This window comes from Phaenicophaeus curvirostris, chromosome 2 (assembly GCF_032191515.1).
Source record: "Phaenicophaeus curvirostris isolate KB17595 chromosome 2, BPBGC_Pcur_1.0, whole genome shotgun sequence".
In the NCBI taxonomy this organism is placed as follows: domain Eukaryota; kingdom Metazoa; phylum Chordata; class Aves; order Cuculiformes; family Cuculidae; genus Phaenicophaeus; species Phaenicophaeus curvirostris.
In genome coordinates, this window is record NC_091393.1 from 117760430 (window position 1) to 117774869 (window position 14440).

General features: G+C 54.1%; 1 protein-coding gene across 3 annotated transcripts in view; it reads right to left on the bottom strand.

Moving 5' to 3' along the window:
* SCARA5 (scavenger receptor class A member 5) overlaps positions 1 to 14440 on the bottom strand; it is a 41269-nt gene that overhangs the window by 25640 nt on the left and 1189 nt on the right. For 2 of the 3 annotated variants that reach the window (XM_069850685.1, XM_069850683.1), the window contains exons 2-3: positions 12724 to 12842; positions 6294 to 6422 (exon numbers count right to left, since the gene is read on the bottom strand). In XM_069850685.1, the coding sequence (XP_069706786.1) occupies positions 6294 to 6422; positions 12724 to 12835 (241 nt within the window). In that variant the 5' untranslated portion in view covers positions 12836 to 12842. Of the gene's footprint in view, positions 1 to 6293; positions 6423 to 12723; positions 12846 to 14440 lie in introns of all 3 variants that reach the window. The other variant, XM_069850684.1, reaches the window with a different exon arrangement.

A 14440-nucleotide genomic window follows, 5' to 3' on the forward strand; every position in this document is an offset into this window, starting at 1 on the left:
AAAACCCGAGTAATTCCCGTTGTTCTTGAGGCTGTGGTGGGGCTGTGGCTGGTGTGATGCTGTGGGCTGGCGCGGGACCGGCCTGGCAGCTCAGCCCCCTCGTTTCTACGGAGAAGAAACCAAGTAAAGGCATTTGGTTTGCATTAAGATCACAGGAGGAAGGAGAGGGTGAAAGCAGACGTGCACACGCGAGGGCTCGGGGCCACCCGCAGTGGTGCTGGGGGGGACCCGTCGTACCCAAAGAAGATGCTCTGGGATCACCACGGGACAAGCAACCACTGCCCAGCTCTGCCATGGGCTGGAAGGTGCTGTAATGGAGGAGCTTAGCATCTCCCAGGCACCAAAGTAATCTTTCCTCTGATAGTTACCCCCTCATTAATTAATGTCTCAGCTTCCCAGGCTGGGCTGCAGTGTGCCAGCTTGGGGCTCTTCTCTTAAGGCACAGGGATGCTGTGTGATCTCTGCGTGGTCCTGCTTGTCACTTGCATCCCTGTGGGGACATTGCAATTTCACCAGGTCACTGTTTCGGGGCAGCCTTTGCTTGTGGGAGCTCACAAAAGAGAAAACAACAAAGCAATGTCCCCAAGCCACCCCAAGAGGGGACAACTGGCAAGGAAAGTCCTCGGTGAAGGGGTAGGTAATGTTGCCTTCTCTGTGAGTGACCAAAGCTGCTCCATCAAGTCTTTCCAGAGCCAGGGTGTCTGTGATGGGTTCAGAGCCAATCACAGATTCCTTGCGATGAAAGCAAAGAGAAAAGCAACCCTGTGCAGCCAGCACAAGGAGAAAAACTCAAATCCCAGGTTGGCCAAGGGCTGGGAAGCACAGACAAGCTCCCCACTTTGCACCTGCAGTTGCAAAGCCTGCAGAGTTCCCTAAATTCCCATAAATCACTCCCAACAACCAGCTGGGATCTGCTCTGCCAAGCCCTGGCACCATATCCACCAATCCAAGAGCAACCAACGCTGCTGCAGAGCATCCTGCAGCCAAAACCGTGCTGGGAAGCTTCCAAGGAGCAACACCTCCAGCCTTGGGCTGCTCCATATTCTTGTGCATGCCAGCAGCTATTCTGTCTCCCAAATCTTCTGCCTCCCATTCCACTCACCGGGTTGGTTGGACAAACTAATCCTGCTGCAAGACAGAGGCATAGACATTGCTCTGCTCAGCAGGCAAAGCAGCCTGAGCCCCAGAACGGGGGGGTTTGGGGCCTCCTAGTTTTCTGTTCTTTACATGGAACTGGGAGCTGGGGAGTGCTGAGGGTGCTGGGAGCCTGCTGTAAATGCATGGACACAGCTCACGTGTTCCTGATATCCAAACCTCCCCTGGTGCAACTTGAGGTCATTTCCTCTCATCCTATCGCCTGTCACTTGGTTGAAGAGACCAGCACCCACCTGTCTCCAACCTCCTTTCCAGAAGCTGCACAGCGATGAGGTCTCCCTTCAGCCTCCTCTTCACCAGAATAAACAAGCCCAGGGCACTCAGCTGCTCCCAGAACCCCTGGGCTCCAGACCCTTCCCTAGCTCTGTTGTCCTGCCCCAGACACATTCCAGCCCCTCAAGGTCTCTCTTGGAGTGAGGGGCCCAAAACTGAACCCAGGATTCGAGCTGCAGCCTCCTCAGCACTGAGTGCAGGGGGACGATCTCTTCCCTGGCCCTGCTGGCCACCCCATGGCTGATCCAAGACATGGAGCCTCAGAACAACGCCTGGCAGTGCTGGGGGTGAGTTAACAATCCCCAAAGGGATCTGTGAGCAGCTTTTCCCTCCTCCTATTGTGTTTCAGGGACATACCGTCTTCCTGGCTGCGCTCTCCACCCATGTTTCAAGGAGAAAAAGTTTGCAAGAACCCCATGGTCCCATCTCAAAACCCTTTTCAGGCTTCAGCCTTTCTGCTGCTGCTGAACAGAGCAGCACTAGCCCTGTGCAAGGACATGGATCTGTTGGAGTGAGTCCAGAGGAGGCCACTGAGATGATCCGAGGGCTGTAGAACCTCCCGTACAAGGACGGGCTGAGAAAGTTTGAGTTGTTGAGCCTGGAGGAGAGAGGGCTGCAGGGAGACCTTAAAGCAGCCTCCCAGTACAGAAATCGGCTCCAGGAAAGCTGGGGAGGGGCTCATGATCAGGGAGTGCAGGGACTGCATGAGGGGGAATGGTTTGAAGCTGCAGAAGGGCTGGTTGACATGAGATCTTAGGAAGAAATGCTCCACTATGAGGAGTTTGCAATGGAGCTGATTAAGGAGTGCTGACACAATGACTGGCCATACGGCTGCATCTGTTGCCTTCATCCCCATTGGCATCTTTGGCATAAGAGTTTTGGGGCTGCAGCTCTTGAAATGGAGGGTGTTCATTTCTTTGGATACTTCTGCAGGCAGCCAGGAGTGCCAAGCGTGGAAATGTGGCTCCTTCTCAATGCAAATATGAACACCGATATGCAAAGCAGGTCAGATGACCATCCATATGCACAGTTCTCATGCCCAAATAAAGTTGCTTGGCTCATTAGCCTTGTCTTAATGAGCCCTGGCTGGTCTCTTACTGCTACAGAGCAGCTCAGGGCTGGGTGCCCAGGTATGGGGCCAGGCAGGGGTTTGGGTTCAAACCCTAAACCATAGAATCGTGAAATGGTTTTTGTTGGAAGGGACCTCAAAGCCCATCCAGTTCCACCCTCTGCCATGGGCAGGGACACCTCCCACTGGATCAGGTTGCTCCAAGCCCCATCCAACCTGGCCTTGAACACCTCCAGGGATGGGGCAGCCACCACTGCTCTGGGCAACCTGGGCCGGGGCCTCCCCACCCTCACAGGAGAACATTTCTAAGATCTCATCTCAATCTCCCCTCTTGCAGCTTCAAACCGTTCCCCCTCAAGTGCAGGTCTGTGCGCACATGTGGCTGGGATTTAACCCAGACCTTGCAAAGAAGCCAAGACTAGAAACCTAACTTTGGGCTTGGTACCTTTTTAGTGGATGACAGGGTGGACAGGGATTGGGGATAAAGGGAGTGTGCATCCTCAGGAGCCAAAAAAACTACTGCCAGGCTTGCGAGAGAGGATATTAAAAGCAGGTTGTGTTGAAAACCACTCTGGCTCTGTTGCCGAAAACATCCTGTTTCCACAGCTCCGAGGTGGTTCACAGTATTTTTAGCAGTTTACTCATTTTCTAACCCATTGCACTGGAACGTGTTGCAAGTCGTTCAACACCTGCCCAAGCCAGCTTCAGAACAATGCCTGAAGAAGCTAAACCCACCACGTTCATGCTCTAGGGAAATCAGAGTGTGTTGCGGGGATGTCTCCAGGAGGGTGACTCTCCTGCAATGCCCTAGCCCTGCTGGGAAGCACCATAGAATCATGGAATCGTTTGGATTTGAAGAGACCTCAATCATGGATGACCCATCCTTGGAGGTGTAGATGGCCAGGTTAGATGGGTCTCTAAGCAACCTGATTGAGTAGGAGGTGTCCCTGCCCATGGCAGGGGGGTTGGAACTAGATGGGCTTTAAGGTCCCTTCCAATCCAAACCATTTTGTGATGGTCTGATTCTATGCGTATCCAGTTCTGGTCCTCCAAGGACTATCAGCTCCAACTTTGGGGACCCAGCCTGAAGCTGGTGACTGCCAGCATTGTCTCCTTGGGCTACAGATGATTTCCAGCTGGATAAGGTCTCTGATTAATCAGCTGCTCTTCACCCCGTTACAGCACCAGCCTGTGCCTCTGTTTTTTCTTGAAGTGATAAGACCTCTCTAGGCACCCGTGATCGGCACTGCTGGCTCCAGCACTTGAGTCAGCTGCCTCCAACGCCAAAGGCTTCGCTTCATGTTCCAGATATACACAAAGCACTAACAAAAGCAATGATCCCCTCTTCATTTTGCCTTTCTTTTCTGAGATTGTGGTCCACAACCCAGGAGGGAGTAAATTGGTGTTACTGGGCTCTTACAGAGTCACAGAATCACTTGTTTGGAGAAGACCTTCGAGATCATCGACTCTAACCATACCTATCCCACTACTAACTAAGCCAGATCCCTGAACACCGCATGTACCTGTCTTTTAAACACCTCCAGGGATGGGAACTCCACCACTGCCCTGGGCAGCCTCTGCCACTGCCCGAGAACCCTTTTGGTGAAGAAATTGTTCCTGATGTCTAATTTGAACATACCTAATGCCCTCTTCTCTCCAGCTGAGAGAAGAGCCCAACATGGACCAGGCTCCAAGCTCCTTTCCAGCAGCTGCAGAGAGCAATGAGGTCTCCCCTCAGCCTCCTCTTCTCCACACTAAACAACTCCAGGGCCCTCAGATGTTCCCAGAACCCCTGAGCTCCAGAACCTTCCCTAGCTCTGTTCCCCTTCTCCAGACCTGCTCCAGCCCCTCAAGGTCTTTCTTGGAGTGAGGGGCCCAAAACTGAACTCAAGATTCGAGGTGCAGCCCCACCAGCACCAAGTACAGGGGGACCATCCCTTCCCTGCTCCTGCTGGCCACCCCATGGCTGATCCAAGCTAGGAAGCTGGTGGTCTTCTTGGCCACCTGGGCCACTGCTGGCTCATATCCAGCACCCCCAGGGCCTTTTCCTTGAGGCATCTTTCCAGCCTCTCTTCCCCAAGCCTGGAGCACTGCATGGGGTTGTTTTGATCCAAGTACAGGATTCGGCACTTGGCCTTGTTGAACCCCATCCCATTGGCCTTGGCCCATGGATCCAGCCTGTCCAGATCCTTCTGCAGATCCACCCTACCCTAAGGCAGACTAACACTCCTGCCCCACTTAGTGTCATCCATGCACTCAATCCTTTCATCCAGATCATTGATAAGATATTGAACAGAACTGGACACAACACCGAGTCCCAGGGACACCGCTTCTGACCAGCCTCCAACTGGATTTGACTCCATTTACCAGCAAAAAGCTGAACTCGTGCCAGTCCTGGGACTCCAGGTGGTTGGTATTTTGAAGATGCCCATGAGCCTCCAGGCCTCCCCACCACCAGACGATGCCATGAGGTTGTTGTTATTACTGGAGCTGCTTTTGGGTGAGCAGCTGTAGCTCTGCCCAGGACTAGAGTGCTTGTCCCAAGCTCTTTGCACAATTCATGGTTTCTCCAGCCAACAACAACATTAGAACAATGTAATGCAAGAAATAAGTGGGAGAGGCTTCAAAATTCCAGCAAAACCCTCTCTGTCCTTTCCCCAATCCCGGATAAAGCTGAATCCTTTGCAAAAGGCTCAGGCTGCCTTTGCAGGGCTGGCATTGCAGCAAGGAGTTAAACATGAAATCTGTCAACTCCTCCAGCTTGCTGGAGCTGGGAAGACACAGAAAATCATCCTGGAGGGATGGTGCAGGGTCAGCACTCAGCCCTGCCCAGCCCTGGAGAGCAGCTCATGGAAATTTGGGGCTGGAAAGGGGGGTTCGGTCCTATTCACCCTCCCCATGGTTGCTGGGGATAAAGGAAGCAAGGAGCTGGTCCTTGGTGGTGGCATTTCACACCAGTGCTCAGTGTGACACCCATCCGACACCCCACACCCAACAAATCCCCCCGCAAAGGGAGTTTCTGGGATCATGGGTTAAACCACAAATCTGCTCAAACTGTTTCCAGCACAGGGAGGGGGAAAACAAGCGCTGAGGACCACATGGAGCACATACACAGGGATGAGCTGAGACTGGGAGCAATTACAGGCATTTGCGAGAAGTTTTCCTCTCCCTGCACTAACCAAAAACCTGGAGAGGGGAGGTAGGAGCCTTGCTGGCACATATGGGATGTGCCTGTGCAAGGATAATGTCCTGTTTGTGAGCTGCCCGCATCCCCATCACCGAAGGAGCTGGGGCTCATCCTCAGCCCAAGCAAAACTGGGGGGGTCAGTGCCAACTCAGCAGCCATGAGAGAGTGATGGGAACAATTCCAGCCCCAAAGTCCAGGCTCCTGAGCCTCATCATCCCCAGCAGGTAATGCCTGGGTCCTGCAGCAACTCCAGCCTCAAAGCTTAAATCAAATCTGGTCTAGATGTGCAGGATGGAGCTGATATGGGCTCACATCATTGTGCGCAAGGAGCTGAAAGCAGGGCATGAAGGTGATGCCAGCCTTGGTTTGTAGACACCGTTGTGGTGGCTGCAGACCAAGGCAGGCATCACCTTCACACCCCACTTCTGCTGGATCCCGTATTTTCCTCTCCTGGATGTCATGAAAAACTCTCCTGAACACCCCTACAGAGGCAGCAGGAACATGGTCCTGTGCCTACAGCCAGACCCAGTTCTCTGAGCTCCTGCACAAGGGTTCATCATCCTAGGGTACCGCTGTGCCATGGAGACAGGACCCAGGCTCAGCCCTTACCTGCAAGGATGAAGACCCCGACGAGGATGAGGAAGACAAGGAGGTAGAGGCCCACCACGGCGTACTTGAGTGCTGCCAAGGATCCCAGCCGGCTGCAGCGTCCTGCTGCCTTCATCCTCCTCCCGGGACCTGGGGAACAGAGCAGGGTGTGAGGGGGAGCATCGTGTACCCAGTCTGTCTGGTCTCTACCTCCCGCTGGGGAGAAAATATTGCAAATGTAATTTCAATGATGCCTTGAGGGTGCAGGCACAGCTCTGCAAGCCCAGGTGTTGGTCATAGAATTACATAATGGTTTGAGTGAGAAGGGACATCAAAACCCATCCAGTTCTAACCCCAAACACCTCCCACTGGATCAGGTTGCTCAAAACCCCACCCAGCCTGGCTCTGACCACCTCCAGGGATGGGGCAGACACCACTTCTCTGGGAAACTTGGGCCAGAGCCTCAAAACCCTCAACAGGAAAACATTTCACCCTAAGATCTCATCTCAATCTCCCCTCTTGCAGCTGAAAACCATTCCACCTCACCCTATCCCTGCACACCCTGATCAAGAGCCCCTCCCCAGCTTTCCTGGAGACCCTTTCAGTGCTGGAGTCTGCTCTAAGGTCTCCCCACAGCCTTCTCCTCTCCAGGCTGAGCAACCCCAACTCTCTCAGCCTGTCCTCATGCAGGAGGTGCTCCAGCATCATCTCTGGATCATCTCTGTGGATTTCTCTCACTCGCTCCAACAGATCCATGTCCTTCCTGTGCTGAGGACTCCAGAACTGGTTGTGGGGTTCCAGGTGGGATCTCACCAGAGCAGAGCAGAGGGGCAGAATCCCCTCCCTGGCCCTGCTGGTCCCACTGCTTTGGCTGCAGCCCAGGACACTGTTTGGCTTTCTGGGTTGTGAGCGCCCATTGCCGGCTCATGTTGAGCTTCTCATCCCCCAGCACTTCAAGTCCTTCTCCTCAGGGCTGCTCCCAATCCATTCTCTGTGACCACTGGTGCCAGCACAAGCCTGTGCTCCCAGGTAAAGGCTCAATGGATCTGGGTTGAGGGCAGACTGCCAAATTTCAGCACACAAACATATCTCCCCTCCTCTATGGGTAGAGCTGGGCTGCAAAGGGCTCAGTGGGGTTTTTAGGTGGGAAAACATCAGCATCACCCACCCTTGCTGAGCTGTCACCCCTCCAGCTCCTACCCTTCATCCCCACCCCCTGCTTTCCCCACCTGCACTGCTGGGACCCTCCCTGGTGGGCAGGAGACATGCAGAAAAGATGGAGAAAAAGAGGACGAGGAGGAATGGTTTTAAACTGAAAGAAGGGGGATTCAGATGAGATATAAGGAAGAAATTTTTTATGCTGAGGGTGGGGAGGCCCTGGCCCAGGTTGCCCAGAAAAGTGGTGGCTGCCCCATCCCTGGAGGTGTTCAAGGGCAGGTTGGATGGAGCTTGGAGCAACCTGATCTTGTGGAAGGTGTCCCTGCCCATGGCAGAGGGTTGGAACTGGATGGGCTTTGAGGTCCCTTCCAACCCAAACCGTTCCATGATTCTATGAAATCTGCATGAGGTGCGATCCAGCTCCTCTTCAACACTGTTACAAGCCTTGAGCAGTGAGAGCTGTGTGTGAAGGAGGTGGGGCTTTATGAGTAAAATAGCTGGGAGGAAAGCTCAAGGGAAGAAAATGCTCCCATGCTGTGAACCAAGCAGCAGTGAGGTCATCTGGTTTGGGGCTTTGCACATGTTCAAAGCTTGAGCCCATGTGGAAATCTTGCACAGGTTCAAAGTGTGTTAGGTGAGAGCCGGAGTCTGATCTGGATACAGACCCTGCATCCCTCTGTCCCCAGTCTTAGAGGTGCTGCAGCCCAATGCCTTGGTGCTCTGGGTGACCCCATGTAGCTGGGACAGGGTGCAGGGAGTTGGGTGCTGTGTTTTTGTGTTGGACCCTTGCAGAAGCACAAAGTTTCTGAGAGCAGTTGAGAACCCACAACCTCACACCAGGTGAATTAGCACCACCAGGTTTGCCCCTTGCCAGGTCTGAGAAGTCTCCAAGGAGACAGCAAAAAAAAGGTGGAGGAAGAGTCCAAAACTCCCATTTTCTTGACACTTGGGTGGCTCCATCCCATTTCTTTCTGCCCTTTAAGCCCCAAGCGCAGTGTAGCCTGCACCAACCTAGCAGGAAGGGTGAAGCACCACAGCCCCAAAGCCAAACCTCCCGAGGAGGAGAACACGAGGAAGAGAATACACTCATCCATGCCCAGCAGCAACGCCCACTTCCATCTCTAAAGGGCTTTGGGACCTCACCTTATTCCACTCCACATCCATGGGGAAGGAGCTCAGCTCCCTCCATGACCAAGCTGATGATGCCAGAGATGGAAAGGAGGTACAATGGGTCAGGGGTGCCCCTAGCCTGGCAGGGACCCTTTCCCACTGCATCCTTGCCCTTCTCCAGCCAACAGCCTATGCATCCATCCATCCTGCTGGAGGACAGGGGGTTTTGCAATATCCTCCAGCCAGTGAAGGGTTATGCTGGGTGTATTGCTTAACTCAGCCTCATTTTGGGGCTCCAAAATGATAAAGTGCTGAGATCAGGCTCATTGTCACCCCACGGAGATCCTGCAGGGATATGGGGTGCTTGAGGCGCCCCAGCTCAGGTGTGAAAGGTGGTGCCTCTCCTCCGGGACCCCTCCATCTGCGATTCATTACCCACACACGGTTCCCATTTGCTGTCACCAGCCAAACAGATGGAGCCAAGGGTTTCGGATAGAGGAAAGCTGCAATATTTTTCTGACATTAACACTTATATCAGGTCCTGGGAGACTCCGGCAGGAGCTGGCCCCAAGCCCCGAACCACCCACTCCTCTTTGCTGCTCTCAGAAGAGCAGGAGGGACCGCAGCTGCGTAAGCAGCGTTTTCACAACAGCCCATTCTGAGCAGTCCATGGGCGGCCTCCGGCCAGTAACCAAGGGGAAAAGCAAATATTTCTTCCCCCTGCCCATGCCCAGGGGAGCTGGAGCTGTGGCCCGCCCAGTCATCAGGGGTGCAGAAGGTTGAAAGCAGCTGTTGGGGCGAGTCTTGTTTCATCTCTTTATCCATGATCTGGATGAGGGGATCAAGTGCTCCCTCAGTCAGTTTGCAGGTGACACCAAGCTGGGTGAGAGTGTTGATCTGCTCGAGGGCAGGAAGGCTCCGCAGAGGGATCTGGACAGGCTGGAACCATGGGCCAAGGCCAAAGGGATGGGGTTCAACAAGGTCAAGTGCCAGGTCCCACAGCTGGGACACAACAACCCTACACAGCACTCCAGGCTTGGGGAAGAGTGGCTGCAAAGCTGCCCAGCAGAAAAGGCCCTAGAGATGCTGGTTGATAGCAGCTGAACGTGAGCCAGCAGTGGCCCAGGTGGCCAAGAAGGCCAACAGCATCCTGGCTTGGATCAGCCATGGGGTGGCCAGCAGGAGCAGGGAAGGGATTGTCCTCCTGGAGCTGGTGCTGGTGAGGCTGCACCTCAAATCCTGGGTTCAGTTTTGGACCCCTCACTTGAGGGGCTGGAGCGGGTCCAGAGAAGGGGAACAGCTTGGGGAAGGGTCTGGAGGACAAGTGTTATGAGAGGCAGCTGAGGGCCCTGGAGGTGTTCAGCCTGAAGAAGAGGAGGCTGAAGGGAGACCTCATCACACTGTGCATCTCCCGGAAAGGAGGTTGGAGCCAAGCAGGGGTTGGGTCTGCTCCCAAGTAACAAGTGATGGGGCAAGAGGAAATGGACGTAAGTTGTGCCAGGAGAAGCTTAGACTAGATATTGGGAACCATTTCTTTCCTGAAAGAGTGATGAAGCCCTGGCAGAGGCTGCCCGGGGCAGTGGTAGAGTCCCCATCCCTGGAGAGGTTCAAAAACCATGTGGTTGTTGCACCTGAGGACATGGTTTCGTCGTCATGGTAGGGATGTTCTGATGGTTGGACTGGATACTCTTAAAGGCCTTTTCCAACCTTAATGATTCTATGACTTGTCATTCCCCAAGTCTTGGGTGGGCCCAGGGCTGCTGTCCTGGGGGTCATGGCAAGCAGCAGTCCATTGCACTGGTCCTCAGCCTCACACTGAGCATTTCCATGAGCCCAGGAGGGATTCAGGTGGTCCCATCCTCATGATGAAGCTCTCAGGGTTGACCTTGCCCCTGCTCTGTGCAGCTGCAGACCAGAGAGAGCCCCACAGACCTCACTCCAGTAACGTCTCCCATGGCAGTGGGATTCCTTGGAGGGCCAGCTCTGCATCGGGATCAGTTATGGATGAGCAGGTTTGCCTTAAGTGATGTGGGGTGACTTGCCACAAAACCAAGGAGAGACCTGGAACTCTTCCTGCCATTGCTCCAGCGCGAGGTTGTGCTGAGAATGGTGGCCTCAGTCATGGAAGACACCAGCTTTTCATAGAATCATAGAATCACCAGGTTGGAAAAGACCCATCGGATCATCGAGTCCAACCACTCCCATCAGTCGCTAAACTGTGCCCCTTAGTGCCTCATCCACCCGTCCCTTAAACACCTCCAGGGAAGGTGAGTCAACCACCTCCCTGGGCAGCCTCTGCCAGTGCCCAATGACCCTTTCTGTGAAGAATTTTTTCCCTAATGTCAAGCCTAAACCTCCCCTGGCAGAGCTTGAGGCCATTCCCTCTTGTCCTGTCCCCTGGCACTTGGGAGAAGAGCCCAGCTCCCTCTTGTCCACAACCTCCTTCCAGGTAGTTGTAGGTCTCCCCTCAGCCTCCTCTTCTCCAGGCTAAACACCCCCAGCTCTCTCAGCCGCTCCTCATCAGGCCTGTTCTCCAGCCCCTTCACCAGCTTTGTTGCTCTTCTCTGGACTCGCTCCAGAGCCTCAACATCCTTCTTGTGGTGAGGGGCCCAGAACTGAACACAGGATTCGAGGAGCGGTCTCACCAGTGCCGAGTACAGAGGGAGAATAACCTCCCTGGACCTGCTGGTCACGCCGTTTCTGATCCAAGCCAAGATGCCATTGGCCTGCTTGGCCACCTGGGCCACTGCTGGCTCATGGTCAGTCGCTGTCAACCAACACCCCCAGGTCCCTCTCCTCCAGGCAGCTTTCTAGACAGACTTTTCCTAGTCTGTAGCTGCACAGGGTTGTTGCGCCCCAAGTGCAGGACCCGGCATTTGGCCTTGTTAAACCTCATCCCATTGGTCTCAGTATTAACATCACATCTTCTCTTGCAAGGACTGCTACAACCACGTGCACTCTGACAAGGGATGGGTGTTCCCAGCTCATTGCATGCCTGGATGTAGCCCAGCCTGGCATGCGGGTTGCTCTTTGGAATCACTCAGGGCTCTCCATCCCATCCCAGGGACGTCCCATGTGCCTAAAACCAGGAAGGTGAGTCCTCCACTGTTCCAATCCCCTGCTTGCGGTGGGGTGCAGAAGCCTGCTGAGAACAAGATTCCCTAGCAGTCTTTGAGTAAAGCTGCCATTAAAGGGAACCTCTCATGTCTCTCCTCGAGCACCCAACTCCACCACCCTGGACTCTCCCACCCGAGCTGCAAAGGCCTTGGGACAAATCAATCAGGGCTGTTTGCTTGGGGACCAAGCCTGGGTTTGGTGGAAAATGGACAGGATTTTGTGGGGCAAGAGTGAAGGAAAAGAGCTCAGCAAGTCTACAGGGGAGACAGAGGCCAGCTAAGATGAGCAGGAGGTGCAAGAAGGTCCCTCTCTGTCATAGAATCATAGAATGGTTTGGGCTGGAAGGGACATTTACAGGTCATCCAGTCCAACCTCTCTGCAGGAGCAGGGACATCTCCAACCAGATCTGGCTGCTCAGAGCCCCATCCAACCTGACCTTGAATGTTTTCAGGGATGGGGCCTCCGTTGGCTGCGCATTGTCCTGCTGCACAGACCTGGTGCTACCATCCCCACTGCAGGAAAGCTCTGAACAAGACCCCATGCAAGAGAGTCAAAAGCATGGAGGGGAAATAAACCCAACCTTTAGCAAACAAAGTGACTTTCCTTGGAGCACAAGCCTGGTCAGTGGCAGAACTGAATTTATCCTGAGCATCCTGAGGGGCCCACAATGCCCTGGGTCCATCAGACCAGAAAGGGGAAGACAGGAGAGGAGGCACAGAACCCTCCTTGCAGTCACATTTCCCCAGTGTTTCTTCCATTGAGGCCGTGGCAGCAGTACAGAAGAAGTTTCCTGGTCTAGTTAGGATGCAGACATTCATCATAATGCTACTTCAACCAAGGCACCCTCGCTCTGGGCACCTCCATTCCCAGGGCAGGGATTGCTCCTCTGTTTCTCTGGGACCCACAGCTAAGGATGAGCACCTGACTCAGCCCAGACACCACTGTCCGTACAAGTCCAAATTGCTGAGCTGCTCCTGAGCAATCCATGTTTCCACGTACCCCCTAGAAGCTCTCCAGATTTCTGCCACTGGCTTCAGACAGAGCTGCATGTGGAGCCCAAACTCACCGTCTTCGCAGAGGTTCAGTTTGGAAAGGTTCCTTCCCTCGAAGGGTTCCTCGAAGATGGAGCCGTTCTCCCTCTCATTGAAGGTGTGAAGGTACATGGCCTTGTTGTCCATCCTCCAGCTGCTGGTGGAGCAGAACAGGCACATGAGATGGTGCTTGGTGGCTACGGCACATCCTGACCTGGCCTGATCCTGGCTAATAAAGTACCACGTGTGGCTCTGGCACTATGGTCCAGTGCAGTATGGAGCAGGCTGGTGGTGAGGACATGGACCTTCTCACTGAAGGAGCTCTCTGCTCTCGCTTGGCAAAGCTCATGACCACACCTCTAGCCTGGAGAAGAGAAAGCTGCAAGGAGACCTTAGAGCAACCTCCCAGGACTGAAAGGGGCTCCAGGAAAGCTGAAGAGGGGCTCTTGATCAGGGAGGGCTGGGGTAGGATGAGGGGGAATGGATTTCAGCTGAGAGAGGGGAGATCAAGATGAGATCTTAGGAACAAACATTTTCCTGTGAGGGTGTTGAGGCTCTGGCCCAGGTTGCCCAGGAAAGTTGTGGCTGACCCATCCCTGGAGGAGTTCAAGGTCGGGTTGAGTGTTTGAGCAACCTGATCCAGTTGGAGGTGTCCCTGCTCATGGCAGGGAGCTGGAATTGCATGGGCTTTAAGGTCCCTTCTAACCCAACCATTCCATGATTCTATGATGGGTTCTTGACTAACCCATGGCCTAGGGTGGGCTTGGCTGTGCCCCAGACAAGAGCCAGACCCAGTGACTGCAGGGAGAAGCTGGTGGGTGAACTCAGCAGGACCATGGGTCCACCACCAGCTGGTCCTGCCTGCATCCTTACAGATCACCGACAATACATAACCCTTGTTTGCTGGCCATGGAAGAGCTCCTGCCATCCACTCATGTCCCACCATGTGCCCTGTGCACCATCTAGCCTTGGTGTCTGCTCCTGGATGTCTGTTCCTCTTCAGGGCTGGGAAGATGGGGGCTGCGTATACTTGCAAGCTTCCCAGGGCCGCTTTCACCCCTAGGACATGGGGTATCTCTGTATGCACACCACCTCTATATAACCCACTGTGAGGCAAGGCTGCTCTCTCCATGGACCTGATCCTGCTGTCACAGACTCTCTGGATAGGCAGCTTGAGCTGGGCTGGTCCCAGTTCTGTCATCTCAGGGCATCCATTGCCACTGAGGTTTCATTGAAGTACTCAACTGGGAGACAACAGCCCCCTGTCCCCAGTAGGGCATTGACGAGGGAGGAGTTAAAATCACCAACTAAATGGGACATGCTGAGCACTTCCAAACTCATGGTGCTGTGCTCCATGGGTTCTTGCGATCCCTCCTGAGCTAAACTCATCCCCGCAGGGAGCAGGCTGGGCAGGGAGCATTCCCAGACCCGAGTCCCACCCCACAGTGGAGGCATCACCCATGTAACCTGTAGAAGGGGGATCTCGGAACACCGTGGAGTCAGACCTCATAGAAGCAAAGAATCATTGATGTTGGAAAAGCCTTCTAAGCTCATCCAGTCCAACCATCAGGCCAATGCACAGTGCTTACTAAACCACATCCCAAAGGATCATGGCCATACAGTTTTTGAACCCCTCCAGGGATGGGGACTCCACCACTGCCTCTGCCAGGGTTTCACCACTCTTTCAGTGAAGAAATTGTTCCCGATATCCAATCATAACCTCCCCTGGTGCAAAATGAGGCCATTTCCCCT